This window comes from Eleginops maclovinus, chromosome 6 (genome assembly GCF_036324505.1).
Source record: "Eleginops maclovinus isolate JMC-PN-2008 ecotype Puerto Natales chromosome 6, JC_Emac_rtc_rv5, whole genome shotgun sequence".
In the NCBI taxonomy this organism is placed as follows: domain Eukaryota; kingdom Metazoa; phylum Chordata; class Actinopteri; order Perciformes; family Eleginopidae; genus Eleginops; species Eleginops maclovinus.
The window spans coordinates 16,809,684-16,833,408 of NC_086354.1; the positions used below are offsets into that span (position 1 = coordinate 16,809,684).

The window sequence follows — 23,725 nt, forward strand, 5'->3', positions numbered from 1 at the left end:
GTCAAGACAAATATGTTTTTCAAACTCAAGTTGGTGTGTGTGTGTGTGTGTGTGTGTGTGTGTGTGTGTGTGTGTGTGTGTGTGTGTGTGTGTGTGTGTGTGTGTGTGTGTGTGTGTGTGTGTGTGTGTGTGTGTGTGTGTGTGTGTGTGTGTGTGTGTGTGTGTGTGTGTGTGTGTGTGTGTGTGTGTGTGTGTGTGTGTGTGTGTGCGTGCACAGAGAGCTTTCACCTCAGGTGGTTTTTATGTAATGACGGCAACATAGTTCATTCACTCTTAAAATACTCAGGGGAAATTTGGAGTGAAATTGGGTGAAGATTGATAGCTGCTGCTGCAGCTGCGAAGCAAAGCTCATTAATTCCTCAATTCAGAGCCAGGTGCCAGTTTAAAGTCGGTACTGTTTCTCTGATAATCACAAAGCCTCTGCAATGATTAGCTGTCCTGCAAAACTACAGGCTGACATGTAATACATCTTGTAAAGGCACACAATTTACCTCAGCACAGTGGAAAGGCTATAACTTTTCCTTATGCTCCTTCTTTTGCTGTGCTCTTTCTTTGCAGATTTACACACGCTATGGAAAATGCTACACTTTCAACTCTGGAATAGGCGACAACCCCTTGTTGACCACGTTGAAAGGCGGCACGGGGAACGGCTTGGAGATCATGTTGGACATTCAGCAGGATGAATACCTTCCTGTCTGGGGAGAGACAGGTCAGTATAAAACAGTAAACGGTATCATTTTATCCTTGTGAAAATCACTCCAACCTTTGTGGTTCCTCTGAAAATCCAGAATAATTTTGCAGTCACTAGTGATTGATTTAACAGGAGGATGTTTTACTTTGTCCAGATAACACAATCACAATAATTTCCCAGGTTTTTCTTATCTTCTTTTTACTGCCTATTGTCTGCAGAACTTCTACCACACAGCAGTGATGTACTAGCTATTGCTATGTTTAATAGTATAACATCCTCCAAGTCAACCACCCACATAAGATCTAATAGATTGACTTTATGGACATATTGGATTCAAAAAACTACACCCACTGTATTGTACAGCCGTAAAGCTTACAGCATGTAATAAATCTTAGGTTGTAAATCAGTTTTATGCAGTATAAAGTATATCACTGATATTAGCTCTCAGCAGGGGCTTTCGGGAGCACTAAGCATCAGTGCCAGAGCCAAAGAGCGGGTTTCCATGGGCGACCGTATTTGTTTTTATATTTTCTGGCCTGCTGTATCCACAGATGAGACCTCCTACGAAGCAGGCATCAAGGTTCAGATCCACAGCCAGGACGAGCCGCCCTTCATTGACCAACTGGGATTTGGTGTAGCCCCTGGTTTTCAAACTTTTGTGTCATGTCAGCAGCAACTGGTACCTAATGCTCAGCCTCCTCCACTCCAGCCTCGACCTTTTCTCGATCCGCTTCATTCTGTGTTTGTCCCCCGATCCTCGCCAGCCAGTGCCCGTTACCTCTATATCTCAGAGCCTGGAGCAAAATCAGATCTTTGGTTTACCTTGTGTGGGAAATGTGCTGTTAAGGTGTCGTATAAACACCTAGGGGTTCTGGGTACAATTTAGGGATTATAGCAGCCAAGGAATATTGGTTGGACCTTAAAAAACAAGTATACTGGGCTTATCTGAGACTCTCACAATACACAGAAATATCTGGCAGCTAGAAATGTTTTTCTTTACATATTTAGTCTTCCCTGCTTTCAGTTTGTTGGGGAAAAATAAATACAGCCAATTCCAATGCTGTGAAATGTGTGTCTACTGGCCAATTAAAGAGACATCAGAATTCACACAGATCAGCAGGCTTTAATGATCAAAATATGAACTCTGATTCATTAAAAAAACAAACCCTAATTTAAAGTGTTTGAAGCAAAAATGACTTCTAATTAATATGCTTAGAATTTCTTATACTCAAAACCCTTTAAGGAAATTATAATTGTAACATTAAGACTGGTTGCCAAATTGGTCGTCTGGCAGCAGAATTGAGCCAAAATGAGATTCACTATAAATAACTGACCTCTGAAGACTTTCTGTATCTTATTGAAAAAACGTTTTTGATGTTAAATTGACCCATTAGAAGAAGCTTATGCATTGTGTCATCATTAGTTTATATCCCTTATTCATTAACACGTAAGGCATGCAGCATCAGATGAGAAGATGAACCACAGCCTTTTCTTAAGACATGTTTTAAAATGCACCATGATTTAGGAACTTAGTAAATGTGAGTTTTAGCACGAAATATCAAAGGAAGCAAAAGAGCCTGTGGCAGGGTTTTGCAGAAAAATTTGATTCCAGCCCTGAAATATAGTGAAGGATGAAAAGTAATAACTACAGTAGAGCCTGAATTGATCGCAGTGCTTGTGTTCAAGGTCGTAACTCTGAGCTCACATGTACATCGTATCCAAATTAATCAAACTGTACTGCATTTTTGTGATGTTGCCAAGACAACACGTTGAAACTGTGCTTCTTATTTCTACACTAGAATAAGCACCGCACCTCTCATTTTCATATGGATACAGTGAAAGAATAGGGGAATATTCTCTGACAAGGAGAAAAACCCTCATTGTAAGACACAAGGAAATGGCGCCCGTGCCACAAAGGATTTCAGGATTTTGCAAGGATTACCTTTGAGATCAAGTGCATTTCTGTATTGTGCTGCAGGCTCATTATAATATCCACCACATAATGAGTGAAGTCTCGAAATAATTGATACCCCAGCAGTAAATCTAATTCCTTACAAGCCCAATTTAAATGATTTTGCTCCTTAAGTTAATGGTCTTGGTCAGTTCATGAGCATGAGATAAATGATCAAATAAACCCTTCCGCCCTTTTGTTTTGGCAGAATAACATGGGATTATTGAGGCTGAGTTTGGTCCCCTAAAACAGGCTTTTGGACACCACACAGATGACAAATTTCAGTTCTTGAACATGTAATGTTTCTTTTTTACTTCTTATGTAGGGGTGTCAAGTGCTCCAAGTGTTTCATCGTTCAGCAGTCTCTAAGAAGGGAATCTGATCTATTAATCACATCGCAAAGTTTCCTCCTGAAAACAAAAGTACATGGACTGTCATTTATAATCCTGACACGAGCGCCCACACCAGTGACAGCTAAAAGACGTGTTTACGACCTCAGAGATGTGCTGAATTAATTAGACTGTCATTAAAGTCTGGCCAGCATTAATTTCAGTCAGTCTCACTCGACTACAGTGACACTGCTCTCAGAGTAATAACTGACATCTGGATAAAGCACTTGTGATTTCTAGACTTTTCATTTTGGGAAGCCTCTGTCAGCGAGGAATTTCATTTTTAATAGGAAGCTATGACTGGTGAGATCTGAGAGACCATTTTAGAGCACAATTATGTAATGGTGACTCTGCGGTCACCCGATCTCCAGTGGATAGTAGAATAGAGCGACTAAATGACAACCCACCAGTGTAGAATCAAATTAAATCAATCAAACGTGATGTATATAGCCCATTATCACAAATGATGCTTGTCTCAGCAGGCTTTATGGAGTGTAGAGCTACACCCTCTGTCCATAGACCCCTGCCACTTACAGGGAAAAACTCACCAAAGAAACCCCACAAACAAAAAAAAACTTAGAAATTAGACATGCGACAGAATAAACCACATAGTAAATTACAGATTAGACAACCCATATGAGAGATATGATAATGTTACTATACTGTATACGAACAAGATGGAGCCAGTAGGGTGTTTTGTTGGCGGCAAAAATTAAATCATCGGCTATGACTTTGGCAACAGTCGCAGCCCTGATTCATGATTCAGATGGGACCTTTAATAGTGTTAACCTGCCAGATGAGAGCCATAAAAACACCTGGTACTAACTTTCATTCGTACCAATGATGAAAAGTTTTCACGCACTGCTGGGAGCAGTAGCTTTTTTTGTTAATTTCCTGCGTCAGGCTGTGTCTTGTCCGAAGGGGTGGATCACTTCCTGTCCCTCGCATTGCTGGTGCACCTCCTTATTATTCTGATAATGATGTGGGCTGTGTTCCCTCATCCCCTCGCCCTAGATGAGATGTCCTATGAGGCCGGCATAAAGGTACAGCTTCACACTCAGTCTGAGCCTCCTTTCCTCCATCAGCTGGGCTTCGGGGTCGCCCCCGGCTTCCAAACGTTTGTTTCCAGCCAAGAGCAGAGGGTAGCGTATGACTGTTATGGGCTTGCTGCATGCCACAAGTCGTGTATTGTTTAATACATACACATCAGTAAGATTCTAACTTTCAGCCCCCCCCCCCAAGGAATGGATCCATCCCTCTGTGTGGCTGAAGCAATGACATCCAACATCTGCAGTCTGTCGCCCTTGTCTTCTCTGTTTAATAGATGTCAGTAAAAGCAGTTAATGGGTTTCATTCCAGCTTGAATCCATCCACCCGAGTCTGTACCTTCATCAAAGCTGTTGTTTGGCTTTACCCTCTCAAGGCCATATAGAGTTCTGTTGCATTTTTTGTTTTGTTTTGCCTTTATGTTATCGGGGCGATCCACTGGACCGCTACTTAATATAATCTGGAGGGGCCAGACAGTGTGATTCATTAGGTTTTATTAGCCATGGAGACTCTGGAATCGTTTTGTTTTTTTGTTTGTTTCCTGACACTCCTGTTATGAGAGTCTGTGGGCTAGAAATGGAGTTCAATAAAGGCTTAATAATGTTTGCCAGTTTAAGTCCACTCCTTGAATGAACTTCAGTCTTATCTCTGTCACTTTCTGTTGACTAAATGGCCCTTACATTGTCAGAGTTGGCCTTGTTAGAGCTGGGGAAGATGACAGTGAATTGCAGTGAATGTTAATGTGACAAAAGCAGCATCATCTCTGTGAAGTTTTGTCAGGAACAAACCCTTGGAATAGACTGTTGGCTAGCTCCCTCTGCAATTAAAAGCTATCTGCTCCGATGCCTAGGCAAGCGGCGCTAGCCTTCACAAATAATTGGTTCGTTTGAGTACTAAGCATTTATTACCATTAATTGCTGTAAACAAGACTTTAAAAGTTGTCTAAAAGTGTTGTTGGTGGTTAAATGTCGGTAAAAAAAAGTGTCTTTCAGTGTTTAAGAGAGCTCTGCACATTCCTGCCGTTATGAGACGAGCACCATGGGTCCAATGTTTACTGTGAGCCAAAAATGTAAAAAGCAGGCATTACATATTCCTCATTAGTGGATTCATTTAGAATTCCCTGAGTTACTTATAAATGTAATGACCTGCTCTTCACCTTATTAATGAGAGTTTACCTCTAATGAGACTGCACACTGACTTCACTTCATTGTTTAATTCACAAGACTGCAGTCCTGGGAAGCTTTAAAAAAAACCTCATGGGTTTTAATTAGAAAATCAAAATAGTTAAATAACAATAAAAAACACTTGTATGCTTAGGAGGAGTCATTTATTCATTAAGAATCATATATTCACTTTAAATTAAGATATAAAGCTCTATATAATCACTACAATTCATTTATTTGTTCATTCAAATACTGTTTATTGTTCTGGATTCTGTTCTCGAGTTTGTCTATTAATTGTGGTGTCCTGTCTGAATCTACATATTTTACAGATTTTTATTAGGGCTGTCTCTATTCCCATGGTATTCTGTTTCCTACCGGGGACTAGACCTGCATCAGTTATGATACGTAATGCATGACGCCCTGCTTGCTGCTATACGTGAAAAAATGAAGTTGGTCTGACCGGATATTTTGTTCAAATATTATCACAGTGCATATTTTCATTGTGAAGCTTCTGTATTTTTTTTTTTATGTGAGAGACTTCTTTTGTACTTCCATTCCACTTTTGTACTTGCATTATGTTTTTGGTTGTAATCCTGTCCGCTGATATACTGAGGGAAAACATGTGCTGTTTTGCTCTTTCAGCTTCAGTACCTCCCTCCGCCTTGGGGAGATTGCAAGTCTACTCCCATAGACTCTGAATTCTTCTCCACGTACAGCATCACCGCCTGCCGCATTGACTGTGAAACTCGGTACCTGCTTGAGAACTGCAACTGCAGGATGGTTCACATGCCTGGTATGAATTCAGAAACACGCGCCCAATTAAAAACGGAGCTGCAAATACTTCATCCCCATGCAGTTTTTTTATATCATTTGTGTAATTATTTTCACCTCATGTTATTTCAAACAGGGACCTCAACAGTTTGCACACCTGAGCAGTACAAAGACTGTGCTGACCCAGCTTTAGGTGAGCCTTCACACTTTATTTAATCAGTAAGAAATATGAGTGTGATACTTATGTGTCCAGCAGCAGACTTTTAAAGCTTCAATATAATGCCTCTGTAGCTTTAATTAGAAATTACTTTGATCTCAGACAGTGCTGAAGCAAAAAATAATAAAGTAAAACGATTGTATAAAAATTCCATTAGGTAGATTTGTGATGTGTCTCTGCTTCGCCGATGTCAAATAAATCCCAACAAGTTTTTTTTCTTCTCCCTCCTCTGTAGTCTAGCTTCAGTCATTATTTGCTTTCATGGAAAGTGAACGATGGCAGCGTATGTTGTTTCTTCAGTTTTGTGCAGAGATATTTTTAGAGAGCCTCTGTGTGCAGGTTTGTTTGATTCTCCGCAATATCTTGAAATGACTTTGATCCTCCACAGACTTTTTGGTAGAGAAAGACAACGATTACTGTGTCTGTCAGACCCCCTGCAACATGACTCGCTATGGCAAGGAGCTGTCCATGGTTAAGATCCCCAGTAAGGCCTCTGCTAAATATCTGGCTAAGAAATTCAACAAAACTGAGCAGTATATTGGGTAAGTATTGTATGGTAGCAGTTCTTAGCTTTTCTTCTTTTAATGGATGGATGAATTGTGGCATAGCATGACCTAGGTCTCCATCGTTCACCTTCAATGTAACAATAATGAAAGATAGTTGCACAGGAAACGTTAGGTGCTGTTTGCTGTAATGTAATAACAGCAATAAACTCTTTGGGTGTGATCTTGTCTGTCCTCTCTCCAGAGAAAATATACTGGTAATGGACATCTTCTTTGAAGCTCTGAATTACGAGAAGATTGAGCAGAAGAAAGCCTATGAAATTGCCGGGCTCCTCGGTAAGATTTCTCGCAGTTGTCAGGTTTATTGTGACAGAAAAATGTGGTTGACCTCGGTAGCAGCGCTCTCAGCGGGCCTCCGCCAGACATTTCACATCTTGTGTTCACGTCCGGTGCTTTGAGGTTTTCTCTTTGAACTCTTGAAAAAGGGGCTGAACACATTTTCATAATATGATGATCTTGCAAGGGCAGCTGTGGTTGTGTCTGATGAGAAGTTGGGGCTGGTTGGACACTTTTGACAACTCTGCGCAGATTACTCTGAGAGATACTGAATGACAGCACAGGAAACACTTTCACACACTTTTGTTTCATCACTGTACCTGCACATATCTGTTCATCTCGCTTCTAGGTGATATTGGAGGTCAGATGGGACTGTTCATCGGAGCCAGCGTCTTAACTATACTGGAAATCTTTGATTACTTGTATGAGGTAAAGTGATGACTTTCACCAATTGAGATTTAACCCTGAAAACAATAATTCAATGTATTTTTGTTCTTGTGCATATAATAGTACATTGTTAACTACTCAACAGTTAATTGACTTATGTGTTTGAGTCCATTTTAATGGATACATATGTTACTGCTTGTTTTTAATCTTAATTCAACAGTCTATTTTTCACTCTTGATAAGAAACTACTTCTTTGAAACGTAACAGATCTACCCATCACCTTCTGTAAAGCTCAATAATAACTTGTATTAACACCTTATTTCTTAATAGTTACATGCATAAATAAAGCGAAATGTAAAAATGTCACAGGTTGGCTCCATCGAAGATATAGTCGGGCACATATCCTCCAGGAAAACCACAGCTATGTTCTTACGCTCCAGTTTTAGCATGGATAAACTGAACAAGATGCAACTTCTGAACTAGTGATCTTCAGCAAGCAGTTTTCTCCTGTTTTCAGTCGTTATGCTAAGCTAACCAGCCCAAGGCTGCAGTGTCATGTTTTGCGTCACAGAGTTGAGAGCGATATTAATCATTTCATCAGACTCTCAGCACGAAAGTACATTTCCTAAACTGTATAATTAACTGCTAATGTTAAGTGTAAATGTCACTGAACATGATTAATTCTGTGAAAAATTAGTATTTGATGTTTTTTTTGCATTTAGGTGTTTAAGGATAAGGTGTTGGGCTACTTCATTCGCAAGAAACGTCCTCAGCGTTGTCAGAGCGACAATCTGGTAATTTCAGTCTCTCAGAATGCATGTGAATGAATTAATGTGAATGTATTTAATGAGCCTCAGGAACAACAATACCAACAAACATGTCCATTGACTCTCAAAATGCGTTTAATGGACAGCACTAGAGAGAGAAATCCAAGCAAAACCACAGTATGTGACGACTAGTTTCATTTTCCCACACAGAACCTATGTATTGTGATAAAAATGAATGCATAATCAGTTTATCTAATGTTACACTCATATATTACTTTATTTAAATGCTGAATATTATGGAGAAGCATCAAAACATTATGTCACATGCTGAAAAGAATCTACAATAGTTATACAGATGGAATACAGATGAGTATAATTAAAAGAAGCAAACTGACTATAAGCCTTCTTTTATATGCTTCCATATTTTGTGCTTGCTACGAGACCACTGCTTTAACTACAGTGCATGAAGTAGAAATTAATTAACTGACCGCTTCTGGATTAACCTCTTAACGTGACTCATAAACTGCTTTTATTTATGCTCTTACATTGAGAAGTTAAAGCCCTTTGCAGTAGCTGATCCCACACACTCAGTGACTCAGTGTTTACCCAGCTTACTGCAACATGGCTGTGTGACAGTATTATCAGAGGAAAGTCAGAATTGAATACAGAGCCGGATAAAGATGACTCAAGATTGTATTCACATTATGATTCAACTCATTTTTAAGCGATAATCCCATTTAATTTCAACATTAAAGCTAGAATAATGAGGGTTTGCTCGGTCCTGAATCACATCATTTGTCTAGCCTAAAGGTGTCAAGAGGAACCTCTTAGCTTTATACCAAGGAGTTGAGAAATGATCAATAGCTGAAAAACACTTTCTTAATATAGGAAATGAGCAAACGTTCAGCACATGAATCAAACCTTTGTTGGCAATAGTTGTAGGACCGTTATTATATAGCTGAGAAAAATACTTGATTGATGTTATTGATCCTATTGTTTTTAATGCCAAGCTTCAAAGTTAGTGATTTAGAACAAAGAAAGTATCTCCTATAGATTAGATAAATTACTTTAAAGGAGTCCCAGAAGGAACACATTTTTAATACATGATTATCCGTATGTTCTTAAAAATAGTCAGTTAGGATATCATTGGTTATTAGGAGTATCGCAATATGCAACTACTGATGATGACCGTAATGTTTTTTAAAAATGTAACATTCATATTTTCTTCGTAATACATATGATCCAGCACCTCTTTAAATGATTAACCTGTAATTACTATAAGCAAACACATGAGATAAAGATTCTAAAAAGTCTAAAATAAGTTGTTTAACGATCAATATTAGGCCTACCACATTATTTTTCTGCAGCTAACTAAACCTAAAAACAAACAATTTTTTCCAATTCTTTGAAAGACATGTAGACGTCTCCCTCTGTGCAGCTCATTGTAGACGTGTAAGCGCTAACAAAAGCTTTTTTCTGGTTTCAATCAAAAGCATTCAAACAGATTTATGTTAGCGCAGACAGTTCTTTTGTCCCCAAATATATTCTATCAACCAGTTTGCAAGCTCAAATGTTTTATTCGTGTCACACAAGCCCACATAACACACAACATAATAACCTTTAGTGTCTTCACTTCGGTGAAAAAGCCATTGGTTTGTCTCTGCATGTGTTTTGTGATCCCGCATGCCGGGTTGCCTCGCGTTAAGGACCTGTTTTGATTGCTGATGTGGAAGAAAAGACTGAAAGAAGGTGTTTACTCTCCTCTGTTGAAGTGGAGATATGTTAATTTAAGACAACATAATGATGGAAGTTATTTCAGTCAGTCTGGTTTTTAAATAGCAGAAGAAGAAGCATTTATTCAGTGTGCTGATATTTATAGTATGTCGTGCTTTTACTGGAGTTTTACATAGTGTGATATGTCTTGTTCTCTTCCCCATTCATGTCATATGTTCATCTGCTTACAATAAATCATCCTTTTTCTTTCTCTCACCAATAATCGTTTTTCAACTAGTCCATTGTCACGTCTCCACTCAAACAACCCGACAGTAAAGTATAGCATTTTGTCTTTTTTTTGTCTACTTTCATTTCCCTTTATTGATCGTCAACTCTTCTGGATGACAGTAATCATCTTTTATTTTCCCTGCTTATTAAAAGGATCCAAATCTGATCAAACAGCCATCTTCCTTCAGTACTTTAAACCTTTCACTGAGGGGAAACAAACACTATTAGAATTTGCATTGTGTTTTATTTTCATTTCAGTCACCCTCACCCATCTTTCTTTTCATCATGTCTATTCCAGGAGTTTCCAGAGAACCCAACCAGCCCTGGTGTCACGCCTAATCATGCCCCCAGGTAGCACACCCCATTGATTATAGATGCTCCCTCCCATGCTGTCCCTTCTCTTTCATACATACCTGAAAACCATCTCATACATTATTTCCTCAGTGGCTACAAAATGCTGTGGTAGATAGTGAAACAAAAAGGGGGTGATTAGCCAACTGCAGCGAGCATTTTAATATCCAGCCGTGGTGTCAGGGCAGGTTAGTTCTGTGTGTTTCTGAATTTATCGGCTCAACGCGAGTCGGTTGGCTTCTCCTAGTGCATAATGATTGGACTCTATGCAAAACTCGCTCCTTCCATTGAATAATGATGCTTTCTCTCCCAATAGGACAAAGCGCAGTCCTCCTGTGAAAAAAGATTACATATTTATTGAGTTGTGGTACAACCAGCTGAACCATACGAGATCCATTTGTTTCCCCCCCAGCATAGAGGTCCATTTAGAGGCCAAGCATTGAGGCTCATGCCAGATAACATCACTAGATGCATTACTTTGTGATGTTATCTCAGGTCTGCATGCAGGGAGTTTGCACAAAACATAAATGGTTCTCTGTCTGCTGGAATAGCCAGTTTTGCCGATGGGACTACCAATGGTTGTTCAACACATACAGTGTCAGGAGTTACTCACTCAGCTTTGCACACACAGGGAATGCAGAACATTTGGATGTTCCAGCTTAACTCTAACTATAGTGTAAAAACAGGATTAAATATATGCTGTTGTCTCTCTCTTCTCCTTCCTTTCATTCATATTCCCCCACCTTCCTTCTGGTTTTTCTTTGAACCCTCTTTTGTGAAACATATGCAATGTGGCTGATCTTGAAACCTCCAAATCTGTTGTATTCATGACCTCACCGTATGTTTCTGTCATTGATGGCCCTCCATCTTATATCTCTGTTGCCTTGATAATATTATTTTTGCACAATTTCTCCTTGCCTCAACATTTCTCCTCTTTTCCATTTCATCCGCGTTCATCCATCGTCCCGCTCGCTCTCATTTTACCTGTGGCTCATTTACTTACCTTCATCATCATCATGGCTCCCTTCATCGCCCCTCCCTTAACCTGGTTGAACTCGTCTTCCCTCCCCCCTCCCCCCTCCTCCTCTGTTTTGCAGAGCACCTGTGACACCCTGCGGAGTCACTCCGACAGTCTTGGATTCACGCCGAACATGTTACCTCGTCACCCGACTCTAGGCAACTTCGAGGAGTTTGCTTGTTGACAACATAAAGAAGGGGTTGGGGGTGGTGGTGGCACATCCGGGGACTTGACAGCAAACTGTGACTTAATTTATGTATTTAACAGAAACTGTTTGAGTATACTATAGTAGAATTTATCAATGCCTGAATAGAAATAGAGTTCTATCATCAGAAGAAAACAAAAAAAAGAGAGACCACTTCCTAAACAGAACTCAGGTTTAACTGCCATGTCAAGGCGTCTGTGTTAATTTATTCATGTTTCATTTTGTTTTTCTTACGCTCTCACTTTTGAGTTTACAAGCAGAAAATAGAACTATGTTTAGAAAATGCTTTCTGAACTGTGATGAGGTGTAGCACTGTTCTGCCTGCATTGCTGTACAAACCTAAAAGAAAAAGAAAATTGGAATCTGCAGCATCACAGTTTCTCAACAGTGTTACATCTGCAGCATCCAACACATGCTGTAGTGAGTGACCTTATACTGTCACCAGTTTGAACAGGAGAGCCCCTTTTCATCTCAGTGAGCTGATGTTGGATAAAAGAGCGGCTCAATCCTGAATCACATCACTAGACTGGGGTTTAATGTTGCCTTCTGCTACTGTGAGGCTCTGAGTTATGAATTTAAATGACTGTGCTTAATACATTTCAAAAGAGAAAGGGAACATAATATTTGTATACATGCAAGTATCTAGTTAGGTTTCACAGGGATGGCAGAAACTTGGATGGGTTTGTTAACTTAAGTCACTTTCTACATGTAGTAAGGGTTAATTAAAGAGTCAGGAGGCCCGAACAAGGCTATTGATTGTATCTTTATATCCTGACGTTTCTATTTTCATTGTTTTTCCATTTTTTTGGGATGACGTTGCTGTGCTGTGAAAATAATTCCCTTATTTACATGAATTAATTAAAAGAGAAACACTCTGGTTTCCCTTTTGCCTTTTTAATAAATCCTCAGAACCAGTTTTTCCATTACTGTGTCTTAAAGGTGTCCATCAGCACAACCCCCCGTGATAGTAACCTATTCTCTATTGAACATAAGAAAACCTAAAGAGGTGTGTTGGGGACATTCCTTAACTTGACAGAAACTTGTAAATACTCACAATCAGATGCCATGAAGAAATTCTATACTGCTTATGTGAGACATTTGTCAAATATATACTGTATATATATGTCAATATATCTAATTATAGATATATATATAGAGGAAGATAAAGTGTTCTCCTTTCTGTTCTTACACCAGAGAAGGAACTTGGACTTTCTATCTGGGTGGACCGTAAGTGTCTTTGAGTTTCTGGTGATTATAGCGATCCACTTTATTAGATACAGGAGAATTGCCTCAAAACATTCGAAACCACCTCGCACATCAGCCCCATTTACTACAATTGATTTATAGCGGAAATGCATTGTAAGATTTTAACATTGTATCATTTTATTATTATTACTCCAGAACATGTAATAAGTCACAAATAACAGTTTGTGATGTATAAATGAACAAGTATAATAAACTCAATATTTACCCATCTTACTCACGTACACAACTTTTCTTCTTATCTTCGTGTGAGTCTACTTCCTCTCGTTAATGTTCACTGTTATTTAAATCCTTGACACTACAGTTATGGACTTGCTGTTACACTCACATATCCTCACTATAAATACTTTACTGGAAAATCAGAGTAGTTTTTTTTTTTAGATGTGAAAGTATAATGCCAATCAAGTTAAGTGGTGTTCATAACACTGTAGCTTTATACTCTGTCTGTGTATTAGATGACTGTTGATGTGAAGCACAAACCCTTGGAGATCAGCCATCACTTGAAAGCCAATGACTGGACGTCTATGGTTGTGACTACCTTTTGTGGCTCTAGTTTGAACTAGACACACTGTTAATTATGGTGTGTTCACTTCTCCATCATTCATAGGAAAAAGAGCATCTGCCAAGAGCAGCCAGAGACCTCGTTGTGAAGAGACTTTATCCAAATGGAAAATGTGCTTTACAGGAAAAAAGATGAATCAGCGGCATTGTGTCATGAGCAATAAATGCACTGAACCGAATATAGTTGAGACTCAAAACAAAAAAAAAAGATTTGAGATTCCCATTTTGAATAAATGATGTTTTCACCGGCTGGAATGACAGACTGAACAGCTGCGAGACAGATGTATGATATGACAATTGTATATTAGCCATCATTAACCCATTAAAGAGACAAACCCCAATTCATGTTACACAATGATGCTGCATTACCATGCATTACACACAGTGTGTGTGTGTGTCATGTTGTTTGGGTTAAGAAGCATAAAAATGACCCACCATTTACCAGAAACTGTGGCTGGAGGATGTGTGAAAATGTCCCGGGTCTTTAACTCTCTTTCCCCACACCCCCTGCCTTACTACCAGTCACAGAACAGCAGAGTGTATCTGAACTGGCAGAAATTATTACTGAACTGTTTGTGCCCATCAAGTAGTCCTCCTGATATTTGCCGCATAGTTATGGCCAAGTAGAAAACCGTACTCTATATATTTCTGTCACCGAACACTGACGTTTGAACTATTTTATTCCAACTAATTATGTCACATCACTCATTTTGTTCCTTGCATGACCATTATGTATTCCTATTATCTCTGGTCTCTTAATGTAATCTTAGTCATGCTGTTCACTTTGTATGGTCCAAAATGTCCAAAATGTATATTTTGGAGCCAGATGAATCAAAAGGATGTTCTGCAGGTCCTCCTCAAACCAGGCTTGGGATCGTGCAATACTCAAAAAGGGAAGATATTTGGAAGATGTGGGCAAACTGATACATCTTTTCATCAGTTTTTATGGATATAATAAACATAATGTGGCTTAAAGTAGAAATAAATGTGCCTTCAAGACTGGTTGTAACAGGTAACATCAAGATTTCCATTCAAAGATCTGGAGAACTGAACTTGCTTCATCTGGCTCTACGTGCTTTATGTGCATTTTATTGCAGATATGTGATTTTAACTCTGAACTGTACATTAAATAGTTAATACACACTTAACTACGTGTAACTTACTCAACTCACTTTACCGACAGCACATGCACCTGCATGCCAATTTAAAGGCCCCGAGACCTCAATCACCCTCTGGACAAAAACAAATCTGCAAAAGTAATGATGCTTTCAGGGTCCCCTCAGATGGTAACATATCCCGAGTTTGGCAATCGTTCTTTTGACTTCTGTGCATTGATAGTCGAAAAATTGCGCGGGAACACTTGAAGAGAACTCTCTTTGGGAGATGGGGCCAGCTCAGCTGCAGGAATTCACGCAGCAGCGCTGGAAAGTCGCCACAGACGCCAAAATCGAAACAACAAAAAAATTAAAGCTTTTCCTGGTGACAGTAGGACATCAGGATGTTGACGACTTGTTTGGCAAGGGCATCAATAACAACTTCCATATGTGTTTTATATGTTAAAGCCCTGCTCTCCCGTTATCAACATTTCTTAACAGCAACAACACATTTACTTTCTTCTGATTAAAATTCCGTCAACTTGGCAAGGAGTGTACCGAAATATTTCCCTACTTTTGTTCTGATTTGAGGGAGCGCTCACATTTGGACGTATATTACATGTATGCAGCATTAGAACAGTTTGATGAGATTTGTCTGTGCACCTTTTTCCTGAAATCTAGTTAGATGTGCGCTATAGACATCTATGCACCTATCAGAATTGTGCAACACATGGAAAAGTATATGACAGTTGGTGGGTTCTTTACTGTTGCCAGGCAACACAATCCTGATGCCCCATATTAACTGGTTTTCACTATTACTAAAACTCCTACTTAGCAACACCTCATGAAGTTTATTCCCAAACCTTACTGTGATTGTTGCTTATTTACAAAAATGTTCTGAAGTACATTTACTCAAGTACTGTATGATTCTAGGGTACTTTTTCTGTAAGATTTCTAAGCAGGACTTCTTCCACCTCTGCTTATTTAGCATTTATAAAAAAGGTTTGAATCAAAACCATTTCCAGAGATTCAAAGTTGACATTTAGTTTGATCAAACCTAGCATCCTAGCCTACCCTGTAGTTGCACAATTATGACAAAAAGCACTTTACATATTACTGGATAATTGTTATCATTTACTATTATCAAAGTGTTTCCAAAATGCAGAAGTAGCCAAGGTGACCGGATAAAAAGCAAACTTTGTAAATCATTTTCAACAGGCACATTTTTCCAAAATACATCTCAATACCAGGTCTATTAAGCGTCTGATTTTCCTCAGTTGTCACCGATACAATCCAACACTGAATAACAGCTGTTAAATGGATGGACTTTGGGGCCAGATTATTTGTTCAGCTTCCATTTCATAAGTCAACTATGATTCGATCTTAAAAGCAAACATGTATTTATATCCAGTTTACTGAATAGTGAGTCTTATTGTCTGAATTATACATAAAAGAATCACTGACATCTGTCCCACGGGTTTCGACCAAAAAAATGAAAGATACTAGCAAAGTGCAAAATCACCTCTTCATTAAAAGGTTAAATAGAAGCTGTACAAAGTAACTCTAAAGCAGTTTATCACTAGAGAATGAAATACTGAGAGGAAATGCTTTTGTTTTTTCATTATAACTTACACACACACACACACACACACACACAGAACCTTTAAATCCTAAAATAGCTGGCTAAAGTCTTTAGATCTGAGTTACATTAAACCATTATGAAGTCACTGTACCAAATGAACCTCTTTTAACGAATGCAGAAAAAGGAGCAGACATTCCATCATTAATAAATACATGCATCCATTATCTTCTTACATCAGCAAAATGGAAATAAGTCAATTCCCTATTAGCACAGCTACATCAAACAGAAATCATTATGTAGGCGTATTTATGGGATACGTAGCGCTGCAACGATCTGGAGTAAAATAACACTGCAAGCTGTTTACCATGTTGATTAAAATGAATAGTCAGAAAGTACACAGCTAATGGTGCCAAACAATCATTATATGAAAATACAAATTATCAGTGGGTTACTATTAAAGCATTTCAGAAAAGGATGTTAGTATAATTATGATGTAAGAAAAGTAATGTGTCACTAATGGTCCGCTAGTCATTAACATGTATTTATGTATATTGGCCCATTGATTGATAACCGGCTATAATCCTGGCTGTCAGTGTTCAACATATTTAATAATATTCATATATATACACTAAACAATTTCAAACAAAACTTACAAAGTGCACAGGAAAAAAATACAAAAAGGGGAAATAAAAAGCCTGAGAAAGATAAAATAATAAGTTAGCTTTCCATGCTATTATACAATCTTGTAATTTGGGACAAAGAAATGTACTGTTGGTATGTGAAACCTCAGAATTACAAGTCTGTAGTCTGTAGGCCTGAAAAGTAAATATATATAACAGTATTATACAGGTTTGTAATTCCCTTATAATTTCCTAGGAAGTTTCCAGTAATAAGTATGTTGTTGGTACTAATTATAAAGTAAATAGAGATGTGTTTAACGTGTTACCGTCAAAGCAGACCAAATGAACATGCAATCATTTGATTAATCTGTACAGAAAATATACAATTTCGTTTATATCGTCAAATTAGTTTACACCATAAGTTTATTATTAGAGAAAAATAACTTGTGGTTTAATTAAAGTATTTCTTTCATAGCTAGACATTAGTACCAAATCACAAACAAGAAACATTCCTTGGAAATCATTTTGTAATTACAGACCTGTAAATTAAAGTGGAACAAAAGTAACATACAATCCTTAAAAACACTGACTTAAGCCTTCATCATTTCATTCAAATAAATCTCTCCCTTGTTATTCTAAAAAATACAAATTAATTGGAAATAGTAGCATTTAGCAACCCCAGGAATGAGTGAGCCATTAAATCATCTGCTCATGTGTTAGAACGTTTAAATTAAAATCTGAATTCATTTACCAAATGTGATCACCACAGATTCAAAAAGGGGCCTTTTTCCATTCATAAACAACTATTTAAAAGTCAGAAATGAACAGCTTGTTAATTTCATCACTGTTTTGGAGCAGAGGGGCATTTTGTTCTGAAGTGTTTCCACAGGTATAAAAAGTGTTTAATGCAACACATAGTGCATCCTCCCACATTAGCGCTACTTTACTGGGAGGCATTTATGTACCAAATTAAACGGGCTTGCAATTTAAAACAACCTTAATCCTTGCAGAGCCATCAGGCCGCCGTTCCAGAGGCACAACAGAATGAAATGCAGGGGAGTGTTTGAAAGCGGAGAGGGATTCGCCTTGTTGGTCCTAATGACCGAGCAGAGTGAAGGATGATTGATTCTGGCGGCTGAGGTTCAGCGAGTGGCCGTTTAGCTTTTAGGGTGGGCAGAAATCAGCAAAGTAAGGGTGCTGCAAGGCCTCCTCTGCAGAGATCCTCTGGACAGGATTACATTTTAGCAGGTTCTGGATGAGATGGAAGGAAACATGAGTAAATAGATGGAAATGTACAATTTATGGCTGCATAAGCAACAACTTGAGGGTAGTTTCAGCTGAAGTTATTAAATAAATGCAAAGTTATATAGGTTAAAAAAGTCATATTTTGATTGACAGTTGTGATAATGTGTTATGATATTTAAACAGAGGCAGGCAAGTTCAAAGTACCTGGAGTAGATCCCGTCCTGTGCTACTGAGTTTGGGCACCACATTCACCAGCGAGGTGGTAGCCGGATACATGGGGTATGGCTGCGGGTAGACAGAAAGTTTCAATAACACATAGCAGATACTGCGGGCACTGTGGGTCTACATGGTATTAATAAGTTACCTTGTAATCGGGGAGTTTCGTCATTGTCTGCCACTGTTCTTCAGTTGGTGTACCCAACAACGTACTGAGTGGTTAAAGAAATACTTATTTTGCAACAGAGAGTTGTGTCCAACCTGCAGAGACGTACTGTTTGTAAATCATTCATCTCATAGTAGGTTAAAGAGTTCCATTTAGCAAAAAGGATATCTGAAGATTCTTTTCAACTGGTCGTCCACATCGTTTCCGGGGAATAAAGGCCTTCCAGCATTAGCCAGCTCTGAATAGGACGTGAAATCAAAAGGAAACATGAGAAATATTTTATATATGGTTTGGTTACATATACCTTTTATTCATAAAATGTTAAGCATGACAGAGCAAGCCATTTTTAACCAAAGCGCCCTAGACTTATATTGATGAGTTATGATTTTTGTGATTACGATTATCCTTCACTTAGTTACACAAACCCTTTTTTTTTTTTATCAACTGGGTTTATGGCAAGTGAATGATCAAATTTGACAAGCCACAAAAGATTACCATTGATTTGGAGCTGGTAAGTGATGAAAACTAATAAGACACTTTGCATTTAGCTTGCATGTTGCTAACTGTGTACCCTGCATGCGAGATAACAGAACAAAGTTAGTAAAACAAGAATAGATTTACATATATTTGATTGATGTCAACAATTAAAAACAAACCTGCAAATATGCATCCAGCAGACCACATGTCGATTGAGGTAGAATAAAGTTTAGCACCAAACAGCACATCGGGAGGCCGGTACCACAAGGTCACCACCTACATATAAATCACAGAGAAGGGAGTTAGCTCCAATTATCACAACTGGTGTTAACACAAGTGTTCAGGCATTCAATGGAAAGACCGTTCTCTGGGGGGGTGAGTTTGTACCGACACTGATTTCAGAACGAGTGGGATTTGTCACTAAGACTTCACCTGGTTCCGCTTAACTTTTTTCAACTTCTACAAACTGTTCTTTGTCAGGTGTAAATGTTTAAGAGACATGTTTCAAGGTCATATAACAATGTGGTGAAGTTCACTGACAGAACAGAGTAAAAAAGCAGAAAATTACAACTTTTCAGAAATGTGGAGCTGTTTCAGCTTGAAAGGTTCAATTAGTTAAATATGCTCATTTTCAGCATACTACGGGAACATGAATTACTTTTTGAGGGTGTTTAAAAGAGAAAAGATAACCTGCAAATCTTTGAAGTTTAAATAAAATTGTTCTACATTAATTATTATTACAATGTCCCATCTGGAGTCCTCACCGTTTGCATGTTTAAAAAAAGCGAAGCTCAAAGAACAATTAATTATGCATAATAAATTAGGCAGCTCTTTAAGTCTTTCTTAATCTCTGAAACATTTGACTTATTATGCTTACAAATTTAACAAAATACTTATCCAGACATAAGAAATTCAGTGACTGTATTCAATTCATGCTATCCATGTAGTGTTAAATAACTGTAGGACCATCCATCTCTTCTTGCTGAACCAGTGCTAAGAGTCTCAGGGTAATACATCGTCTGAAATGAAATGACCTTTTGAAATGACCTTACTTCAAAACTGCAATGCTTTAAACTCTGTTCCCCTCTAGGTTTTCTGTTTATTACATTTCCAGATCAGACGCAGTCACCCTGGGTCAAGTGCCCCCTCTTGAGATTGGTGTGCCGGGCCCTTAGGTCAGCCAACCAAATCCACTGAACCTGAGTCTGAAACCTTCCTGTCAAATCTCTGATAGCAACAAAAATCACAACACCATTTTAACCACAGGTTGCTGTGTGTTCGACTCTCTCCCATATCATTTATTAAAGGCTCAGACCTCAGAGAAACTGAGGCCAGTGACTGTTCACACGAATAACAGCAATTTAATCGGATAACAAAGGAAAATTGTGGAAGACGCCATGTTTCTGTATTGTTGGGGCAGTTTGATAGTTGGAGGTCACTGCTAGGCCATATTTTTATATTACTTTTTCACACAAAGGTATTGATTTGTATGTCATGTCGTCCAGTCCCACAAGCCTCAAAGCTTTCAATGTATTGATCAGACGCTGTCTATCATGTTTCACTGTGCTATAGAACATAAAGACGAACCTGAGGACTGAGAGATAATACATAAAGCTTTCTTGTCTCAATACCCAATTCAAAATACCACACAGCTACGTAGAGAGTCTAAGTAAGGTCAAATAAACTGATCAGTAAGAAGGACATTTGTGCATGTTACCTTGTCACAAGTAATACACGTTTTTGAAAAGCCTGAATTAAATAGAAAAATCTCCTCATGTCATTGGTTAGAACCCAATTCCAAAATCTCTCAATGGCAGGCCAAAGGTCCAGGATTCAGTCTGACTCCAATTTTTCCATAGGTCTATGTGATCACTTATTAGCACCTGCTGTGTTACAAAAGTAAAATGTACCTCTGCTGAGTAACACCTCACAGGAATGCCAAAGGCTCGAGCCAACCCAAAGTCAGCCAGCTTCAACTCCCCATTCTGTAAACAGAGACGCAAGTAACAATGATATTAATGACACAGACTAAAAAACTATTCGCAGTGCATCAGATTTAGCTTTACAATTCAGACATGCTGCTGTAACTCATTTCAAGTGTTCACGGTCAGCCTTGAGTCAAAGTCCAAACGCAGCTAAACACTCACTCTGTTTATGAGGAGATTCTGTGGCTTCAGATCTCGATGAAGAACGTTTCGACTGTGACAGAAGGCGAGGCCTTTCAACAGCTGGTACATGAATGACTGCATCAGAGAGAGAAAAAGACAAAGCAATGTTAAAGCAATTAATTACACGTTTCACAATATGATAATGATGATAATCTGAAGCCAAATATGACGCTATTATCTGTAAACCAAACTGTTATTATAGTATGCATTAAAGCAGCATGCTGTAAACCATCTTCTAGGACAGGACTATCCAGGATTTGTAGCTCTCACCTTCACAGTTTCAGGATCTAGATCCCCATTGCAGCTGTCAAAATACTTCTTCAAATCCTGCAGTTGATAAGAGACATACATTAGCCTTGGAAGGTACAGATAAAAACATATTCCGTTGTTTGGGATGGATATCTCACCTGGTCACAATATTCAAAAACCAAGGTTAACTTCTTGTCACTGTGCAACACATCATGTAGTCTGCAGAGGACAGAACAGATTTAAGTGGATGGTTGTTGAGATCAGAGTTAAATGCAAGCTGCTTAGCATGTTTACTTATCTGACCAACTGTGCATTATTTCCTGTCACTCACAAATAGCAACAGATTAAAAGGCAGACTAACCTGACAATGTTTTTGTGCTTAAGTTCCTTCAGCAGACAGATTTCCCTCAGAGCAGAACTTGGCACCCCCTGAAAGAAATGACACCCAGTGTGGTTAGTACTAGCCTGCTAACAGCTTGCTATCATATACTAAAATTAATATTATGTTATTCTGAAAACATACCTCGTCGTCATCGTCCAACCTGACCCTTTTCAAAGCCACGATTTCGTGGGTTTCTCTGTTTTTAGCCTTAAAAACTGTCCCATACGTACCTATAGAGCAGATAGCGATGAGTTAAAATCAGTCATCGTATTTATGAATGGCATTGCTAGCTTGGTACCTAATGTTAGCTCTTGTTAGTATCGTTAAAAAGCTGGCAGGCAAAAACTGTACGCACAGCTTAGTATATGGTTAGCAAGGGAGTTATTTACTGTAGGCACGCAGCTTAAAATCTAGAACCTAGAAAAGCATCTAAATCATTGCTAGGTTAGCAAACCAGGCTAGCTAATATTACTCTAGAAAAGGGGAATGAAAACTCACCCTCTCCGATTTTTTCAAGCTTCTCATATTTCTGCATGTTTGGCCAGTAAGCCAACCTCGAACAAGCTAGCGAACCAGTGGCTAATAAAAGCCCCAAATAGGGGTAAATAATGTTGTTATAGCTAGCGTTAGCTTAAAGCTACATGCAGTTGCTGCTCCTGGTCGGTCTACAGCTAGGCTTGTTTTGTTGGTCATCTAGAGGCCAAAAGATGAATCGCAGCTCTCTGAAAAAATAGACCAAACACCCCAAAACATTACTGGGTGCAGAAACATCTTAGGTGCGAGCAGCAATATTCCGTTTGTGTTTATTTGTATGGCACACTTTGTCTGTTTACTATTTGTTTGCAACTCATTTAATTCACACTTTAAACAATTGTGACAAACTACATAGTTATAGCTTAAATTAAACCCTTTTTTAACATTATTTTGTACAATTCTCTCTAAATGTATTGACTTTAAATAAAATAATAAAAAAACAACAACATATGTAAGCCTATATTATATATACCTTGAAGTCTGATCACAAATTCCTGTAGGCTGCAAGCTAATGTTCATAATTCAGTTTCATATATTAATCACCATCATCTCTTTTCTATTGTTTGGTATCGTGCATTGCCTACATATGTTCAGCTCCTTTTTTGAACTGTTACACAAATAATGTAATTTTACTGTTATACATATTTGTTTTATATGTATAAAACACGGAGCGTAAACTAGTTCACACCTCATTTCAATGGACCAAATTCTTAATTTCTTCAAATTGTCCCACATACTGTAGTATGCAAGATAAGTAACAGTGAGGGATGTTTATACGTGTAATATATGTTATATCTTGAACGTGTTTGCTGTGCTTTAATTGATTCTTTGTAACTTAATCTGAAACAGCAAACAGATTCTACTGGGAACTGTTAGGCTAATATGTGAGTCTAGGCCAACTTTGAATTATTAATCACAAATAGCCTCATTTGTCTGTTAAATAATGTAAACACTATTGTAAATGGGATACAAATCTTGGCTTTTCACTTTAGTTCAGCAAATGATACGAATAATCCAATTAATGAAAGGTGATTGCTTATATTAATTAGTGTCAGTGGGCAATGCTTTGTGTCAGCGCACATAATGTACAGACACACACAGGTGTGGATAAAATAATGCATCACATTAGACAGGAGCAACCTCTAGGCATCAGTTTAATTGTGACAATTTACTCAAAATATTTATTTAAGTCAGTAAGTAAAACCATATTAACAATGGCAGTTCCTAGCTTTAAAAGGGAGGTTACAATGTTGCCAAAAAAGCAGTTCCTCCCAGTTATCACATCTAATCAGAGCGGATGTTACCTGTCTGCTTGCTTTAGCTTTACCCTGGTGTGGAAATAAACTGTAGGATCACTAAAAGAAATGGCAC

The 23,725-nt window shown here is 38.3% G+C and overlaps 2 protein-coding genes across 6 annotated transcripts in view; one reads left to right on the top strand and one right to left on the bottom strand.

The window, feature by feature from the left end:
- Positions 1-13,276, top strand: part of asic1c (acid-sensing (proton-gated) ion channel 1c) — an 86,635-nt gene extending 73,359 nt beyond the window's left edge. For 2 of the 5 annotated variants that reach the window (XM_063886017.1, XM_063886014.1), the window contains exons 2-11: positions 559-709; positions 1,243-1,370; positions 5,884-6,034; positions 6,149-6,205; positions 6,618-6,771; positions 6,977-7,068; positions 7,418-7,497; positions 8,178-8,249; positions 10,522-10,574; positions 11,672-13,276. In XM_063886017.1, the coding sequence (XP_063742087.1) occupies positions 559-709; positions 1,243-1,370; positions 5,884-6,034; positions 6,149-6,205; positions 6,618-6,771; positions 6,977-7,068; positions 7,418-7,497; positions 8,178-8,249; positions 10,522-10,574; positions 11,672-11,750 (1,017 nt within the window). In that variant the 3' untranslated portion in view covers positions 11,751-13,276. Of the gene's footprint in view, positions 1-558; positions 710-1,242; positions 1,371-5,883; positions 6,035-6,148; positions 6,206-6,617; positions 6,772-6,976; positions 7,069-7,417; positions 7,498-8,177; positions 8,250-10,233; positions 10,268-10,521; positions 10,575-11,671 lie in introns of all 5 variants that reach the window. The other 3 variants (XM_063886016.1, XM_063886018.1, XM_063886015.1) reach the window with 3 other exon arrangements.
- A 2,950-nt stretch (positions 13,277-16,226) lies between these two features.
- On the bottom strand, positions 16,227-22,522 carry cdk5 (cyclin dependent kinase 5). The gene is made up of 12 exons (XM_063886362.1): positions 22,319-22,522; positions 21,962-22,050; positions 21,800-21,867; positions 21,597-21,657; positions 21,460-21,516; positions 21,169-21,264; positions 20,932-21,006; positions 19,201-19,297; positions 18,713-18,782; positions 18,527-18,587; positions 18,367-18,447; positions 16,227-18,168 (listed from the first exon to the last, which is right to left on the bottom strand). The coding sequence occupies exons 1-12, from the start codon at positions 22,353-22,355 to the stop codon at positions 18,082-18,084; spliced, it is 879 nt and encodes a 292-aa protein (XP_063742432.1). The 5' UTR covers positions 22,356-22,522; the 3' UTR covers positions 16,227-18,081.
- Positions 22,523-23,725: the final 1,203 nt, after the last annotated feature.